General features: G+C 46.0%; 1 protein-coding gene across 1 annotated transcript; it reads right to left on the reverse strand.

The window, feature by feature from the left end:
• Positions 1–4,466: 4,466 nt before the first annotated feature.
• LOC129326193 (uncharacterized) lies at positions 4,467–7,011 on the reverse strand. The gene is made up of 2 exons (XM_054974359.1): positions 6,475–7,011; positions 4,467–5,180 (listed from the first exon to the last, which is right to left on the reverse strand). The coding sequence occupies exons 1-2, from the start codon at positions 7,009–7,011 to the stop codon at positions 4,467–4,469; spliced, it is 1,251 nt and encodes a 416-aa protein (XP_054830334.1).
• Positions 7,012–17,693: the final 10,682 nt, after the last annotated feature.

A 17,693-nucleotide genomic window follows, 5' to 3' on the forward strand; every position in this document is an offset into this window, starting at 1 on the left:
GACAGTTTAAAAAATAGAAATACAACCACCCCAACACAAACAACAGACAACGCTTTGGTGTTTGCCACGTTTATTTCGGTCCTCCATTTTAACAAAACTTCGATAAAACGGAATATTGAAATATAAAAATAGATAAAAGGGCAGGAGAGAGGAACGGTAGCCGTTGGGCTGTTTTGCGCATGGTCAGGGAATAGATTGAACAAACCGCGGGAGAACACAGTTCAGGTCAACCTCTGAGCGACTGGGGATCACAGCATTCTGTTTGCGCCTCCGTCAAAAGGTGGAAGGGAAGTATAATCTTTATTTGTCATCTGATATTTGGGAGATTGGGGCATTGAGAGCAATTGCTTAAAAATGACAGACCTCGCACCAGCTTCATTTAGATCTGTAACATGGAGGGAACGCGAGGTGCTGGACTTGCTTTCTTTTTGGGGAGAGGAGAAAATTCAAGAAGCCCTCAGGAGCTCCCACAGAAACATTGATTGCTTTCAAAAAATCGCACTGATGATGTCCTCCCGTGGCCATCAACGCACAGCGTTGGAATGCCGGAATAAAACCAAAGCTATGCGTTTGGAGTACAAACGCGTGATTGCTCACAATTCCACCTCAGGCAATGGACCAATCACCTGCCCATACTTTAGGGAGCTGGACAGTATATTGAGAGGTGATGCGAGTGTGAAGCCAAGAAGAATAGCACGCAGCTTGAATTTGGGTATTGGTCGCCAGGAGCTGAACAGGCCTGATGTAATCATGGAGGGATCTGAAGAGTTATTTACTCACGATTTGGTGACCGTGGATTCTGCCCTCTTGAGGACCTCGTCACCAACGACCATGTATGAACGTGAGTGCACACCAGACAACATAAAAGTGAGACAAACCAATTTCTGTCTGTGCGCACGCTCACCTTTGTAAAAAGCTAATAATGTGATATTTTTTTCCTTGACTCCAGAAAATAACTCAACATCGTCCACGGATGTAGCCGATGATGACCTTGACCGCACCATAGATGGACTGGAAGACAAGGGTGGGTATTGAGTGTGCCTGTTGGGGGCCAAATTTGTATTTCTTGTTTAATGGCTATTTTTCAGATTTCATTCTATTGTGAGAACCCCACCTGAAAAGCGTGATAATGATTTGGGGATATCATGTGCTGGCATATTTCAATTTCTTTTTTTAAAAGAGATGACCCATCCAGACAAGACAAGGTTTATGTTGTTCAAGCACATAACTGCCCATGAAGATGTCACCCTTCCTTTTCTACAGTGAGGAGTGCAGGTCACCATCACGTGTGATTTCAAAGCTGAGTACATTCCCCCGTGAAAATGTTAAACTATATGGTTCCTTTTTTAAAAAAAAATGTGTTGTCAAATTCATAGTGCCCTTCTGAGAATCACACTTATTTGAATGTTGCTGTGAAAGGTGGATGGTTTGGTGTTTTTAGAACTGTTAAGACACAGACAAGATCGCTGTCCTTGCAAGAACAGCGGTACCCGTGTCCTGCAGACATTCAGGTTATTACAACATCAGGAGTCCATTTATGCATGCAGTTAATCTCATTCCATGTGTTACAGTGCCCACATTGAACCTTTACGTATTTTACTGAAAACTGAATTGGAGACTTTGGAAATGGATACAATTTGTCCCTCTGCTGTCATCCCAGAGAGATAGCATCTGCATTTCCAAACTTCTGCATACCATGATCCGGAATGACAACCCCATCTGGCCACAAACCTGGAGAAAGGAGGACATCCAGGATTTTTCTGCGTTACTTAACCAAGGAACAGCCTTTTTAATCACTCATAATGTCACACACTTCGATTTGCAGAGAACAATCCCACCAGTGCCAGTGCTGAGGATGACGCGGACAGTGAATCTGACCTGCCAATGGCCCATCGCTTGCGCGACAACAATGGTGAGTGGATTATTCATCATCGGTTAGAAAAGTAAGGAACTGTGTACTTGCTAATTCAAAACAGTGGTGTGTCTCTCATCTCGGAACACACACCTGTAATGTTTAAAATGGTTGTTACGCATCACCTCATAAATTTGTGGATCGCACACTGGAATCGATCCTCTCCGACATACTTATTTGACAATCCCCAACAGCAACTGGTAATCAATCCACAGGTGTGCATGGCAATCTATGCATGGACTGATGGTTTCTGAACTGCAACTTGTGTTTTCGGTTACCATTGTGTCACATGGAAGACCAGTGCTCCTGTCATGCCAATTCCCTTCTTTGCTTGGGGCCAGTGTGGGGCACATCCCACCATCACAATACTTTCTGTAATGCTTCGTGATTATACATGGCTGTAGTGGAATTAATGTGTGTGGATCAATGACAAAAGTTATCTTTCACACAATTAGGAAGATTGAACGCATGTTTGGCAGAACTTTCTCCGGGGACAAGGTTAAACCGGATCAGAAACAGGAAGAGGCGTAACGCGGCACTATATGGCGTGGCTGACCAAATGATGAACCGATCTCGGCAGGAACATGATGCTCATCTCGCAGAGTGGAGGAATGACAGAGAGGTCATGTGTGAATGGAGGTCGGATGAGAGGAGGCTACAGAGAGAGTTTTTGGAGCAAGCAAGGTCGGAAAGTGACAACTTTGCCAGAGCATGGCAACAGAACATTGCTGTGATGACTGATGCTGTCCAAACATTGAAAGCACTTGGAGAGATGCTAACCAGTCAACACCGGCAAACATTTGTCACGCAAGAAACAGAACAGTTGTCTCAGGACGTTTTAACTGTCTCTAACAGGCACCCCAACACCAGACGGTCATGCGTTGGCAAACCTAGAGATAGGCTGACCCTCTGAACATTGTGCAGTGTCGTCCTAGGATGAGTCTTTGGTTATGTTGTTGCCACAGTTTAAATAATTGTAGTTGTGTTAATTAAAATTTTTGCTTGGTGTACCCAACAATGTATAGCCACAATTTCAAATTTCTACTTCATGAAAAAAATAATGTTTGCACCTTCTTATAACGTTCATGCATTTTTATTTTTCTGCAAACTGCATTTTCAGCACTTGCAGAGGACACATCAATCCAGGCCAACGTGGTGTATGGTCCATACTCACGCCCAGCTCCAGCAGGAGCACACCAGTAGTGTGTCGACATGGATGGGCTTTTCCATGAGAATTCTGATCCAGGCTGATAATGGTGGTTTCTTTCTGGCATGGCCTCAACCACACTTATGGGCAGTGTTTGCGCCATTGTTGGGTTTCTATGATCTCAACCGTTGCCCACACACTCAGTCCCGTGCTTTCAACACCGCAGTCCCCCCCTTTTTTGGTTAGATCAGTCATGGCATGTGCAATCTGAATTTTGTCCACCCCCTCCTGTCTTCCCTTGGTTATTTCCAATTCCATGACTTGTCGGGCCTCTGACTGAGACAAAGGACAGTTCCCAAATAAACCGCACCGGCATACACAATGGTGAAAATTGTCCCCATTCTCACTCAAGATGTGTCTTGTGTCAACCCAATATCTAATAACACAGTTAGCCAGCTCCTGGAGATAACCAAACCCCCCCCCCAAAAGGGGAGCCCCAATCATGTTACGTTTGTGTCTCCAAACTAGTCACCCTTTCCTGATCAAATGAAAGAAACACAATTACTGGAAAAGATGTATTCTCTCATGTGAGGTGAGAAGATGTTATCTAAATCTAAATCATGTCCTGTGATAATCAATTATTTGATTGCCTCCGAGATGTTTGCACACTGATGCATCTAGCCAATGGATCGCGGAGTCTGCTATTTTAAGCTATGCTTGCAAAAAATATTTATGGGACAGGAAGCACCTTTCTGACTAACAATGATTTGTGCATTTTTGATTTTCAAGAACCAGTGTTCTCAGGGTGAGTTGGAACATGACAAAGATAATTCAGTAACCCATGAGTTATTTCAAGTAGATCTCGGTTTGTTCTAAAAAGCACATCCTGCAAAGTGGCTGCTGTGGCTTTCCTTGATGTGTCTGGCCATTCCTAAGCCGATTTCTCCCCCTTTTTCCCAGACTGCGTGCTTGGATGTATCCTAGAACGTTGTTTTCTAATGCTTCAAAGACAAACATATTAAGCAATGGTTGGCTGTGAAAATGTCTTTGTTGGAGACTTTGGAAATTTCCAAAATGATGGTTCATTTGGAAATATCAATTTTTAATCTGTTGTCACACCGCCTTGTGCTCAACCATGTAAACAAACTGGAATTATCGCATTCTGTAAGGCAAATCAACAACACTACACATTTCAATTTCCTTCCAAAGCTTAAACTTAAATATTCTAAATCAAGTAAGAAAAATATTAGGAGAGATTCTCTAATTTTATGTAGAGTAATTTTTATTAACATACAAGAGGAAAGAAGAATTTTTGCAACCCCAATCACAGTGTTTCTTTCTGTCTTGAGCCCGGTTAACATGAGTGTTGTTCCGGTATTCACGTTTGGCCAACACACACAAGCAATCTCAGAGTGAGTCCATCCTTCCCAAGATATGTCTGGCAAGGGCATCGCGGACCATCTTGCCCTCCGCAAGGTGCCCGGTGTTGCCATTGTAATCTTGCTCCTCCTGTTGGGACAGCAGCACCGGTGAGGGGCATTCACCGCCACCCACTATCGGGTGACCTTTGCTCTCGCACAAATTGTGGAGCACCACACATGCAGTCACAACTGAGATGACATTTTGCTCTCTAATCCGCAGCCTGTGTGAGAGACACCTCCACCTGGATTTCAATCTACCGAAGCTCCTTTCCTCCACGTTCCTACAGCGAGCAAGTTGTCGATCAAAATTCCGCTGTGCGGTCGTTGTTGCGGTTCGGCCGTATGGCTTCATGAGCCATCTGCGCATGGGATATGCACCGTCAGCCAAAATCACAGGTGGAATTCTAATCCCATCCAAAACCATGTCGTGGTTATCGGGGATCAGTGCGCCAGAGTCCATCGCAGAACACAGGGCGGAGTGGGCAAAAACAAACGCATCATGGTTTTTGCCACTCCACCCCACCTCGGCGTCCACAAACCTTCCTCTGTGGTCCACAGTCCCCTGGAGCAGTATCGAGGAGAAGTTTTTCCTGTTGCCATACTGCTCTGGACGGCCACCAGGGGCACAAATGGTGATATGTGTCCCGTCGACTGCTCCCACACAGTGAGGAAACCCCATCCTCCTGAAGCCATCCATTATCTGTTTGAAAAGATAGGGTGGGGAACAAAGACTATTGTTTAACCAAACTGAGGGAAAAATTTGGAAGCACGGTAAAGTGTTGTTTCAATACTGATAGAAGGAAAAGATTCCACAGTAATCCAATTAACAAAATGCCCAGGGTTGATATAGCTTGATGCTTGAAGGAACTATTACAAATGGGTTCGTAGCAGATTGTTAAATGTGTTCTGAAGTGTTCAAAGCCCTTACTTAACTCAATCCACATCTATTTCACTGCTGACTATTCCTATCTCTCATGTCCAATGATTCAAAGACAGTTGCCATGAAAGTTACAGTGATTGGCACATGAAAGCAATGTGAACATTTACTGTGTAACAATGTTTCTTGCTTTGTTCCAGGGACATCCACTACAAATGTCATTGAGATGTTTCCGAGGAATAGAGAGGGGATTTTTCACGTGGTGGCATCATTCTAATAACTTATTTTTGGGGGGGATAAGACCATAGAAGTTGCATTCTGTTCATTCAAAACCAGAAAGAGAACGATATGGTCTCTCTCTGCTCCATCATGCAGCTTCGATTAAACTGTAACCGAAGAACCAAAAAAAAACCGTCAGACACTGTCAAATCGATGCCTTGGTCATGTCAACAGCAATCGAAGACGTAGTCTCCATACAGAGGTCTACTTTTGACCCAGGGATAGCAAGCATTAACAATGCGCAACTGGAGACACCATTGCAGTCCCATGGGGCTAATAACAAAGCTGAACAATTTTTTTTTTTAACACAAAGAACACGGGAAAGAATTGTCCACCCAGTTGCACCATTCTGTGGCATAACACACTGTGCAGACAATGACCCCAGTGGTCCAAAATCACAATTATGCCATCATAACCTGAATGTGGTGGGTGACTGGCACTAAGAGAGGATGTGTTCGGATTTCACTTAATGAGAATTGGAACAAAGTAAAATTTTTGTTGCCTAAATTCTGCTGGCATTAACATTGCAGCAGTGGACGTGCCATAGCAGAGACACATGTCCACTATTGTGATGCCGCTCACCACAATTTAAAAGGTCATCCGCAAATGTGTTTGTGTAGGAATTGCTAATCCAGTTTTACAGTGATGTGGCATGAGACACAGTGCAAACCATGACTCCAGTGTACCAATGGTTTCTTTCAGGGGGTGGAAGCGTGGGGGAGGGTGGCAGCACCGTGAATAAAAGGGTTTTTATAAGGTTTTTAAGAGGCAACACAGAATTTTTTTTTTTAAGGATAACCGGCATAACGAAATTCAGCTAGTTCACTATATAACTAACCTGGGCAATAGAGTCTCCAAAGAGAACCGTTCGAGAAAACAGGTGGAGCTCGACGGCAAGGCAGAATTCTACAACCGCCGAGGCAACAGTTGACTTGCCAAGTCCGAACAAGTCACTGGTGACCTGGTAACTCGTGCCGCTTGCAAGCCACCAGATCGCAACAGCTACTCTGCGCTCAACAGAAATCGGGGAGCGGAAGGTTGTTGTCTTTCGCTGAAGCGTTGGACGGAGAGCGGCGACCAACTCCAAAAATGTGCCCTTGGACATTCTGAAACGGCGAATCCACCGATGCTCATCCCAATGTCGCAGCACGATGTTCTCCCACCAATCCGTGCTGCATGGGTATACCCAATGCTGCCTCGGTTCCTGCATCTCTGCCAGGAAAAACCACTGGTGTCGGGGCTGGCGCCGTCGTCTTCGTGCACGCGTCATTGCAAAGGTGGTAAACGAGTTGCTGGACAAAAATCTAGCAACAGCCCTGCGCCTTTGGGCACGGTACCGCCAGTAGGCCAGCAGCATCTGAGACTGGCATGCCATCATAATCAGAAGCACATGCCCAATGATAGCCAGAATAGGATCCATTTCAAAAAACACAGATTGCAAAAACACCAACTCCAAAAACACCAAACAACCACTCAAACCCACAAAGAGTTTTTCCCCATACACTTCCCCTTTTATAACGTTTTTAAAAACCCCGCCAAGAAACGCGGACCAATGGTGTTGCTGTGCTCATTTGATGTTTCGAATAGGTTATGTTTCTTTATTACGCATGTCCGTTATAACGGAAAATGGGTTTTTTTTAAAAAAAAAAAAGGCGGGGAAAAAAGGTCCCGCCCTAAAAAACGGTTTTCGGGCAGGCGTGTGACCGCGAGGACGCGCGGAAAAGGCGGATTGGAGGTGGAGATGTGAACGGAAAAGACAAAATCGCGGATTGGAGGAAAACGGAAGATATCCGGAAAAACTGCGGGGAAAAAGGTAATGTGGATTCAGCCCACATATGGCAACCACTGTGGTCAATCAGCTGTTCAAGGTATTATAGTCCAAAAATGAAATATCGACTGACTATCATGAGTCATGGCAAATTTTAGACATTTTGTTAGAACTTTTGTCTATCCCATCCTTTACTTAATTAGTGCATCCTGAAGAACAATAGGTGGGCAGAACAGGTACAAACTCCTCTTTTGTCTGTTAATTTTCAGAAATGTTAATGCCTCCATAGAAAAGGGCAAGAGTTCGGTAGCACCTATAAGACTAACAAAACTTGTGTCAGGGTATGAGCTTTCGTGAGCCACAGCTCACTTTCTTCAGATACCTTCAAATACGTGTCTGAAGAAGTGAGCTGTACTTCACGAAAGCTCATACCCTGACACAAGTTTTGTTAGTCTTATAGGTGCTACTGAACTCTTGCTCTTTTCTATTGCTACAGACAGACTAACATGGCTACCTATCATGCCTCCATTTGTGTAGCTGCATCTATTTTTCTGTGATATAATTTATTTTCTTCCTCTAGCAAAGGTGCAGGTCTGCTTGCATCCTTATGAAACTGTTTGTAGCATGGACCAAACTATACCTGATAGCATTTTCATGGCTGCCATTGCCATTGGCAAGGGCCTAATCCTGATTGGGCCTGCAGTGCAGTGCGCGAAGGGGCTTTTCTACCTCCCAAGTAACTTAACAAGTGCGAAAAAGGCCACACATACCCCCGCAGGGGTACTTTTTCTTTGTGTATATTTCCTCTCATCTGTTTCTCATCATAACACTGCTTGTGAAGACAAGGTTCACTAGGTGAATCACAGACCAGGTAACCTTACAAACACTCTGGCCCCTTTCGCACTCAGTCTTACGGAGCGGTAACTTCCTGAATTGCATCCCATGTTTGTCTGCCTTTTATATTCCCGTGATAGTCATGTGATGCAGCTCCAGACATTATTAAGTTTTCCCCGTGTTATCTGGCTGCAGACATACAGCGACATTTTTTTTTGCCTCAGCCGCCAACACTCGCTTGGCCCAGTGTATGTCTGTGTCAATGGTTTTGCATGGTCCATCAGGAAACCTTTGTCTATCTTCTACCTCCCCACCAGGATGTTCTCGATGGCCCAATGGTAACACATCAACTCATAGGTAGAGTGGACAAATATGGGCTTGATGGTGGCATGCTTAATCACCTCTTTCACCTTTTCCCACCACTCCATAAAGTCCATCTCCGGTTCAAGCTGCTGAAGGTGTTCTAGGGCCAGTATGATGTCCAGCTCCATCTGGAAGATCTGGAGGTCTGTCTCTGTCAGACACCAGCAGGGTCTATGCTTCCTCCTCTCTGTCTGCCCCACAACAGAGATCTGAAGGATGTATGGTCCAACCAGGGGGTGTCTAAGAGCCAAAACACACGTTAAGAAAAACCTAGGTTCAGCACGTGTTCTCTTACCTCAAGGTTTGCCGGGATCTGTAGGCGTCCTAGAAGCTTAAGGTCCTGGAAGCTTAAAGGCGTCCTGGAAGCTTAAAATACAGGCGCTCTGTAAATGCTAAACGTTAAGCTTCCAGGACGCCTACAGATCCCGGCAAACCTTGAGGTAAGAGAACACGTGCTGAACCTGGGTATTTCTTAACATGTGTTTTGGCTCTAAGGTTGCCAGCACTCAGGGCAACCCAAGTCCGGCACACACACACACACCCCGGTGTGCACACAAAGTGCACGCACGCTCCCAGCACTGCATGATGACATCACTTCCATGACATCATCTCACAGGGTTCCCAGAGGCATGCTGCCCATGCTGCTGCAGCAGGACAGGTGGCACGCGGCAAGCCAGCTGCCCTGGCACACGGTGCACCGCAGAGCTGAGGGCGGCAGTGTGGGCAGCTGAGCGGAGGGCTGGGAGGCTGCCCACGCCATTCGCCTGCCCCGCTGACAGGACAGCCAGCTTGCCACGTGCTCCCTGTCCTGCAGGTGCAGCAAGCCAGCCGCCCTGTCAGCGGGGCAGGTGAACAGCGCGGGCGGCCTCCCAGCCCTCCGCTCAGCCACCCGCACTGCCACCGCCAGCTCCGGTGTGCTCCCGGCTGGCAGCTGCGCCCAGCAGCCCCTCTTTTTCAGCACCAGGGGCAAGCTACCCCCTGTCCCCCTGTGGATCTGGCCCTGGGGGATGACAATGATCTGGTATTCTGTGGGAACCAATTCCCCCGGTGCCCAGATCCGGTCCAGATGACTCATGGCTAACGGGTGGAAGTATGTCACTTGGCATTCCAGCTTGACCTGGAATTTCTTCTGAAAGAATGCTCTGTGGTGACTGGGAAGACAGTCCAAGTTTCCTGCAGTCTGGAGCTCTGTGTTGGTTAAATTGAGTGTGTCCTTCTACATACTTTTGAAAGAAATGAAATGAAAGAAGTTTGAAGGGTATGAAATTTAAGTCCCTAGTTTCTAGATCTGGAGACTGGCTGTCATTACAAGGGTAAGGCTGGAGGAAAGCCCCCTCTCATTAACACAAACTTTCCACTGCCTTTCAGGCAAAAGTGGCGGGAAGATGGGGGGGATCTTTTACAGGGGTGGTTAGAAAAAGCTTTAACAATTGCAAATGAGATTGGTAGAGATAACGCATTTTAAATTCTTCTGCAAAGCCAAAGATGCCTACAAAGTCCTTCCATAGTTGGAGTTGAGTGCCCTGAAAAACAGAATAGATTATGATGACCTGGAAAATTAGGTAATGATGGGGCGGTGGGGGAGGAAAGATACTTGGAAAAATGTTACAGCAATAAAAGCAAAAGTGAAACAACCTGTGCAAACAAAAAGATGAACAGCACAATGCTAAAGAGAGTTACACCCTTTAAAAGCCATTGAGTAAGAAAGGTGTGACTCTGTAACACAACCACATATGGCAACCACTGTGCTCAATCAGCTGTTCTAGGTATTATAGTCCAAAAATGAAATATCGACTGACTATCATGAGTCATGGCAAATTTTGTTAGAACTTCCGTCTATCCCATCCTTTACTTAACTAGTGCAGCCTGAACAACAATAGGCAGGCAGAACAGGCACAAACTCCTCTTTTTCTCTTAATTTTCTGAAACAATAATGCCTCCGTTTGTGTAGCTGCATCTATTACATTTTTCTGTGATATAATTTATTTTCTTCCTTTAGCGAAGGTGATACTGCAGGTCTGCTTGCATCCTTATGAAACTGTTTGTAGCATGGGCCAAACTATACCTGATAGCATTTTCATGGCTGCCATCGTCGTTACGCTGCAAGGGCCTAATCCTGATTGGGCCTGCAGTGCAGTGGGCAGAGGGGCTTTTGTGCCTCCCAAGTACCTTATCAAGTGCGAAAAAGGCCACACATCCCTGCAGTTGTTTGAACACTTGAAAAAGCACAGGGAGGAAACAAATGCACTGCAAGCCTAAAATCACTTTAAAATGGCAACAATAATAGTAGGAGGAACCTCTTTGATGGTCCCTTTTTGTATGACAGAGCAATGGAGGTGGAAGGAGACGGGGTTGGAGGGACAAAAAGTTGCTTGATTCTGAACTCTTTGGCAAGGCCTTAATGAACAATTGAAAGAACCCGCTTGTTGTAATTAATAACTTCCCATTGGTGGGCATACTTTGCCAGATGGTTGTAGAACTGTCAGTGCAACTAACAGTCAAAAACCTGTTTCCCTGAGCTGTGTGAGCCTTTATGTTAATTCAGTGTCTCTTTAGACCTAGTAGTCCTTTTACCTAGGCTAAGAACAGGAGGATGTGAACTGCTTTGAAGGGTGGCTAGGACTGAGGGCCAGAATTCTCAGGATATCTTGGGTAACAGGGGTGTGGCTTTGGAAAAATCTTTTGTTTGAAAAGATTGAGGTAGAGGGGGGATGTGTCCCCCATACATGCTGCCACCCACCATAAACCTCCATATACAGGTTTGGGGCTTCCTAGGCGGTTAAAGGCAGCCACAACACACCACCTGTCTAACCTCTAATTTTTAAGGCAAATCCACACAGGGTCCCCTCTCTCCACTTCCCAGAGGCTCCACTCATAATTACCTATCAAGCACCCCAACAGCCGGTCTCACCATCCACTCTCTCACTTGCAAAACCCATTTTTAAGACAGAACTGCGCTGCAGCGCTAATCTGGATCACCATCAAAACATGCCCTATCTCACTGTGTCCCTCGACTATTCTGTGACAAAAAGTCTCATTGGTTTCAGGGTGCCTGGGGGTTGGGGAGCACACAGAGAGCAGAATTGGTTCCCGCATTTCAAAGGGACGGCAATTTACACCAACTGCCAGGAACGACACCCCCACCCCCGGTCTCTGAGACAAGTGGAGCCCAGTTTAAGAATGAGATGGGGAATAAGGCGGGGAAAGAGGCCCAGATTATTGATGGATGGGGAAAAAATATCTGCAAAGTTAGCCCTCCAACTGTTGTCTCCTTTTGCACCTTTTTCAGAATTACAGCGCAAAACTTTAAATAGAATTTTTTTAGAAATGGGGGCCAGGAAGAAGCATCCACAGGCTATTGCAATAGCGCAATATTTTTTTAAAAAACAATTTTAAAAGGGGGCCACAAGAAGCGCGCAAAGACTTGCTGTACTCCTTACTCTTGGCAGAAAATCTCTACCAAGATTAGGAAGTGGGGGAGGGGAAGTGGGAAGTCCCAAGCACAGGATGCACCATAAAGTGTTACTGAATGTTCTCATGCTGGCAAAAAACCCGCAAAGAATGGGTGAACAAGTGGAATAAGGATAACACAATGATCATGGGAGAACAGGTATACACAGGTATTCATGGGTGGTATTGCAATCTGAAGCGCTGTCATAGCATTTTTTTAAGGCAGTGTGAAAACGGCCCTCTTCATTAGCAGCCTCTCAGCCTTCTTCCCTCTAACTGCCGTCAAATTGACTCCAACTGCCTCTGGCCCAGCATTCAGTAAGCTCTCATCAGCTGTTTCACAGGAGAGGCAGAGCTAGAAGCTGTCCTGTCCATAACAGAGTAATACACAAGGATTTTGCAGTAGAATGATTCTTTATTGATTGTAGGTCTTCATCGAGAGCTGAGTGGACCTCAACTAGGCAGGGCTTAACAGGACCATGGTAGCCAAAGACCTGGCAGAGCAGGCAATGTTGATTTTTTGTTTGGATAATCTAACCACAACACCTTAGCCTTTCAAAAATCTCACCAGAGGTTCAAAGCAATGGATGGATCCTTGATGGACATGGGGTGGGAGATGGGGTTTTAGACACTGGTGTCAGATTCCAAGGCCCCTTTAAACCAATGGGGATCCCCCTTTCTTTTATGTGAGGTGATCCTTGAGATGGAACACCCTTGCATCATGAGCCTTCACAGTGAATGGTTTGCGCATGCTGCACCTAACAGTTCCCAGGATCCATCCTCTGAAGCAAAATAAACACTTGTTATGGCCATCCCATTGCATCATCTTTGTTCCACATTTGGAACACTTTTTAAATGGGGCTTTACTTGCCATCACAAAAAGCTGTTAAGGAAAAAAAGAATCACTAGGTATGATGAACAAGACTGGCTCCAGCTCCACCTGTCCTGAGAGACAGCCAATGGGAGCAGGCAGAATGCTGGGCCAATGGCCAATGGGGGTTAGAATCTGTTGGAGGGAAAAGGAGGCTCTTGGGAAATGCTGAGAGGAAAGGGTTTGAGAGGCTCCTAAAGGAGGCAGCAGAAAGATAGCTGCTTTTAATCTGTTCTCATACTTTGAAACATTGGCCATTTCCTCATGTCTTAAAAATAGTGTCCCACTCACTGAACATTGGTGGCTTTTCCACGTGATTTCTGACATCTGGGCTGATTTCTGGCTGAGGAGAGGTACATATAGGGAACTGGCTGCCTGTCTAGGGGAGCCTCTGGAAGAGGAGAGAAGGGACCCTGTGAGGATTTGGGTCAGGGCTCTCTGCCTGCTGTAGTGGAGGCTAGGCAGGTGGCATCTGGCCAACTCCCAGCCTTTACCTACCTGAGAAGCCCCAGACTTGTAAGAGGAGGTTCAAGGTAGGTGGCAAAAGGTGTGAAAGGTTCATGTGAGGGGCCATCCGTTGCCATTCTAGGTTTATACTTTTATTTTTGAAGGATACAAGGAAAAGAGAGAGAGGACATCTTCATCTGGCAAAAAAGAACTAAAGGGGGAAGGTGCTATTTCACCCTTTTATAGGCACTTTGGTGGAAAACCACAATAAAGAGAGCACCTCACATTGTCAGAAGCTTTTAGGAACAGTCATGGCTGGTCTGTGCATATGCAATTCCCATGTGGGACTGCGCAGAAGACTCATAGCAAAACTCAAGATTACACCTTGACTGTTTCACTTTATCTGACATGATTGGGTGGAGGAGGATTCTGCTTACAAAAGCATTTTTTGATTCAAAAAGTAAGTATGGGGGGGATCACAAACCACATTGAGACACATAATCATTCTTAAATCCTTCTTAAAGCCAAAGAAACATACAAAACCCTCAGCCAGTTGGTCCTGGGGATTCTCAAAGCCAGGATAGATGTGTCCTGGAAAATCAGGTCAAGAAACTTGAAACAAAAATGTTTCAGTAATTAAAGTAAAAGCAAATCAGCCTGTGTCAACAAAAACATTAACAGTGCAATCCTGAGGAAGGGGGGCTGAAAGCACACTGGGAGATGACTAGGAGTTACATCAGTGTAGGGCCAGCATAACCCCCCTACGCCGGTGCAGCAGCCTGCTGCCACTCTGCATAGGCCCTCTGCCAGTGCCTAACCAAAGCAGTTGGGCGCAGGCATAACCGCAGCGTAAGTTCCTGCACCAGCAAGTTCAGTGGCAGACCTGGGGGAGGAAGGGTGCAAGTTAGTTGGCATCCTAATCTGTTATGGGCTCAGGAACACCCCTAGCACTGGCAGAAAGTTACGTCATGAGAAATAACAGTGTAGCCCATAGGAGCCCATTGTATGGAGAAAGCCACCACACACACACACATGTGCCCAGTGTCACCCAAGTGGCTTGGTGGATCAAAGGATGCCAATGACTGTGGGGACCAATCCTCTTGCTGGGCTCCCTGATTGGGCAGAGGAGAGAGCACGGCTGTAGGTTGGGGTGACTGGGTGCTTGCTCTCGTCCTCTACAATGGTGGGCACACAGCCCCATGACTGTCTCCCTCGCAGGATCAGAGCCCCAAGGAGCCTTGCAGCAGTAAAACATCTAGGTGCAGACAAGGAGCACTTCCTTGCTGGTAGGACAGCCATCATCTGGTTGCCATTAGCACCTGTGGTGATGGAGCTGCTGCCACCCCCCCCCAGCCGTGGACACTTTCCCAGGACATGGCAGACCTGGACGTGGCTTGCACGAGGCCAGATCTGTTGCCATACATGTTTCTGTTTCCCTTTCAGCCAGATTGCAACTTGTCAAGGAAGCCGGAGAGCATGGCTGTTCCAGCCTCCAGTTATCCTTCTCAGCTGCCATTCAAGCCAGCCCAGGAGCACTTCTCCAGGCAGCTCACAAATCAACCCTGCTCCTGCTCCTGAGAAAGCAGCACGAGGAATGGCTCTCCTGGCCCCGACTGCCACACTAACAGGTGCAGCTCCCTACCCAGGCGAGGGAAGTTGGCAACTCGTGTGTAGACATCCTCTTCACTTTTGGCAGTTCAATAAAGTCTGTTTTTAACAACAACTCCCTCCATGTCTGTTTGCTTGCCTGTGCATGACAGTAGCCCTCCCCGCCCAGCTTCACTTCCCCAAAGGGCTGCCCTTTCACACATCCCAGTGAATGGTCTCTGGCTCTGGCCTGGTATGGATGAGGTGGCCCTGAAGAGGCTCCAGGTGCCTCCACTTTGTGTGGCTTTGCTGCCAAAAGGAGCAGGTGTCTAGTGGCATCTTGAAAGTTCCAGCCCCACCCAGCTTCCCTCCCCCCCTTCTCTTCTCGAATTCACTGCTGGCAGCAGGGTGAGACTTGGAGTGTTGCCTGTGTGTGTCTGGTGGTGGGGAGGCACCACAGAGGACTCTCATACTCTGACAGCACTGCTGACATCTGATAAGTCATGCAGAAAACCACTGCATGTGGGGAGCGAGGTTGATGCCGAGATGTGGAGGGGGGATGTGAAACAACATCCTGGCAACTTTAGGGCTCCTCCTCTGCAAGGCCAGACCACTCTCCATTTTGCTGTTTGCAGAGGCAGGGATGGACTTTGGGACTCTTATGCTGGGGATGGGATAATGGCCCTCAGAGCAGTTTCTGTGGTCCCAGAGGCTGTCATTCCACTCTGGGGGCCATCATCCCAGCACCAGAGCACGGCTCTCAAGGTCTACCCCATGGTCTCCTTGCATCTTTTCGATACAGTGATGTAGTTCAATGGAGCTGCTGCAAGTCAATGGGCACTTGTTGCACCCATCATATCCAATGGGCCTTCCAGCCTCTTCCATTGTTTCCAATGGGCATTTTCATCATTTGTTTCAGAACCTGCTTTCTCCCCCCACTTACCTTTAAGGAACTGCCTCTCCGAGACTTGGAGGGATGATTCTGAGTGCCAGGTGCTGTGGGTGTGACTGTCACTGGGTCCCACTGCCTTTCTGTGCTCTCACTGGGTCCCACTGCCTTGGTGCTCTCCCACCAAGGTCCTTAGGGAACAGACTAGCAGCGCCACAGGTACATCGGTAAGCGGGCACCAGCATAGAGCAAGCCTCAGGATTACGCTGTATGACATTTCCACATAACAGTAACAGTTGAGCTCAGTCAGCTGTTCTAGGCATCACAGTCCAAGTATGAAATATCTGCTCAGTATCATGAGTCATGACAATTTTGAGACATTTAACTAGAACTCATTTTTCCAGACATCTCCCCACCACCACCCTAAATAATGAAACCTCAAAAACAATAGCTGTACAGAACAATTAGAATCTCCTCTTTTGCCTATTAAGCTTCCTGGAGAAGTGGTTTGTGACTCACAAAAGCTCATATTAAAATAAATGTTGTTAGTCTTAAGGTGTCACTGGACGTTTGTTTTATTAAGCTTCCCAAACAACAACTCACAGTAAACAATGCCTCCTGTTATCCATCTATTGTCTTCTTCTGTATATAAGTTCGCTTCTTCCTCTGGAAATATCATACTCCATGACCACTTTCACCATTTCAACTGGCCTGTAGCCTGAAAGTAGCTTTCTGCGCACTGTGCATCAACTATTTGTGTCAGAGGTAAGATTAGTGGAAAAATGAGAAGGGCTCCAGACATAATTTAAGACAATTGTTTTCGGCAGAGGATGAAACAGTACATCTCTCAAAGATGACTAGTTTTAGACAGGTTATTTTATTCAGTTTTTTTTAAAAATCAATGTTGCTCATTTTATTTTGGTATTATGGCTGATTTTAAGGTTCCATAGTTTTAAGTTAGATGTGGATAGGCTGTGGACTAGCTGCTGTTACTTGGTTTGTTTTATTCATTTTGTTCTTATTATCTTCAATTGAATTATCTTTTATTTTTATCTGTTTACCTGTTTCCCTTTGCAAGCTGTCTCAAGTGCCTTTTTAAAATAGAAAGGCAAGGTATAAATCTTATAAATAAACAAAATATAAACAACCACTCCACAGAATTTCTTTGTTTAGGAAGTGGTGTTATAGCACAAATCTCTTGAAAGAAACAATATTCCAGTTAGGGCACAGGCCACGGGACTTCATTGGATGAGTTCACACATTGCATTCAGTACCTGGTAGTCATTTGAGATGCCAGATGAATGAAAATGCTGTCATTGTACTATTAGATAGCTCACGTTCTTCCTCCTCATTCCCACAGTCAAAGGCTATAAAATAGGATCCAAACAACTTGGTTCTAACCATTGATGATCCTGGGCAAGTCACAATGTGGTGATGAAGGTGGTTGTTCATACAATGCCCTTATGCATGTTGGTGTCATCTCAAGTTCACATTTTTGGGAATTTTGGCATAGTGTCTTCTGAATGTCACAATGCCTGTCATGATTGTGGTTCATAATGTCCTGGAACACAGTCTCCAGTGTGGCATCCGTGGGTGCCATGGTGCCTGCCTACCTGCATCTTCTCTGGTGTGCACCATGTTTGTAGAAAAGGGACGGGGCTTTTTGATTTTTTTTAATGTTTGTGTTACGATACGGACAGTGGTTTTATGGAAAATATTTTACCTGTGCAGAATGATATTCTACAAACACAGTGGCACGTGATTCTGAGTAAACACGATTGGGCTGTACAGCTAAAATGTTTAATGCACATCACAGGAATGTCTAGTAGTCATCAGATCTTCCCAGTT

Source organism: Eublepharis macularius, chromosome 3, assembly GCF_028583425.1.
Source record: "Eublepharis macularius isolate TG4126 chromosome 3, MPM_Emac_v1.0, whole genome shotgun sequence".
Lineage (NCBI taxonomy): Eukaryota > Metazoa > Chordata > Lepidosauria > Squamata > Eublepharidae > Eublepharis > Eublepharis macularius.

Coding starts and splice junctions, on each gene's coding strand:
- LOC129326193 (XM_054974359.1), bottom strand. CDS start 7,011: ATGGCATGCCAGTCTCAGATGCTGCTGGCCTACTGGCGGTACCGTGCC. Junction 5,181..6,474: donor TTGGAGACTCTATTGCCCAG/GTTAGTTATATA, acceptor CTTTTCAAACAG/ATAATGGATGGCTTCAGGAG.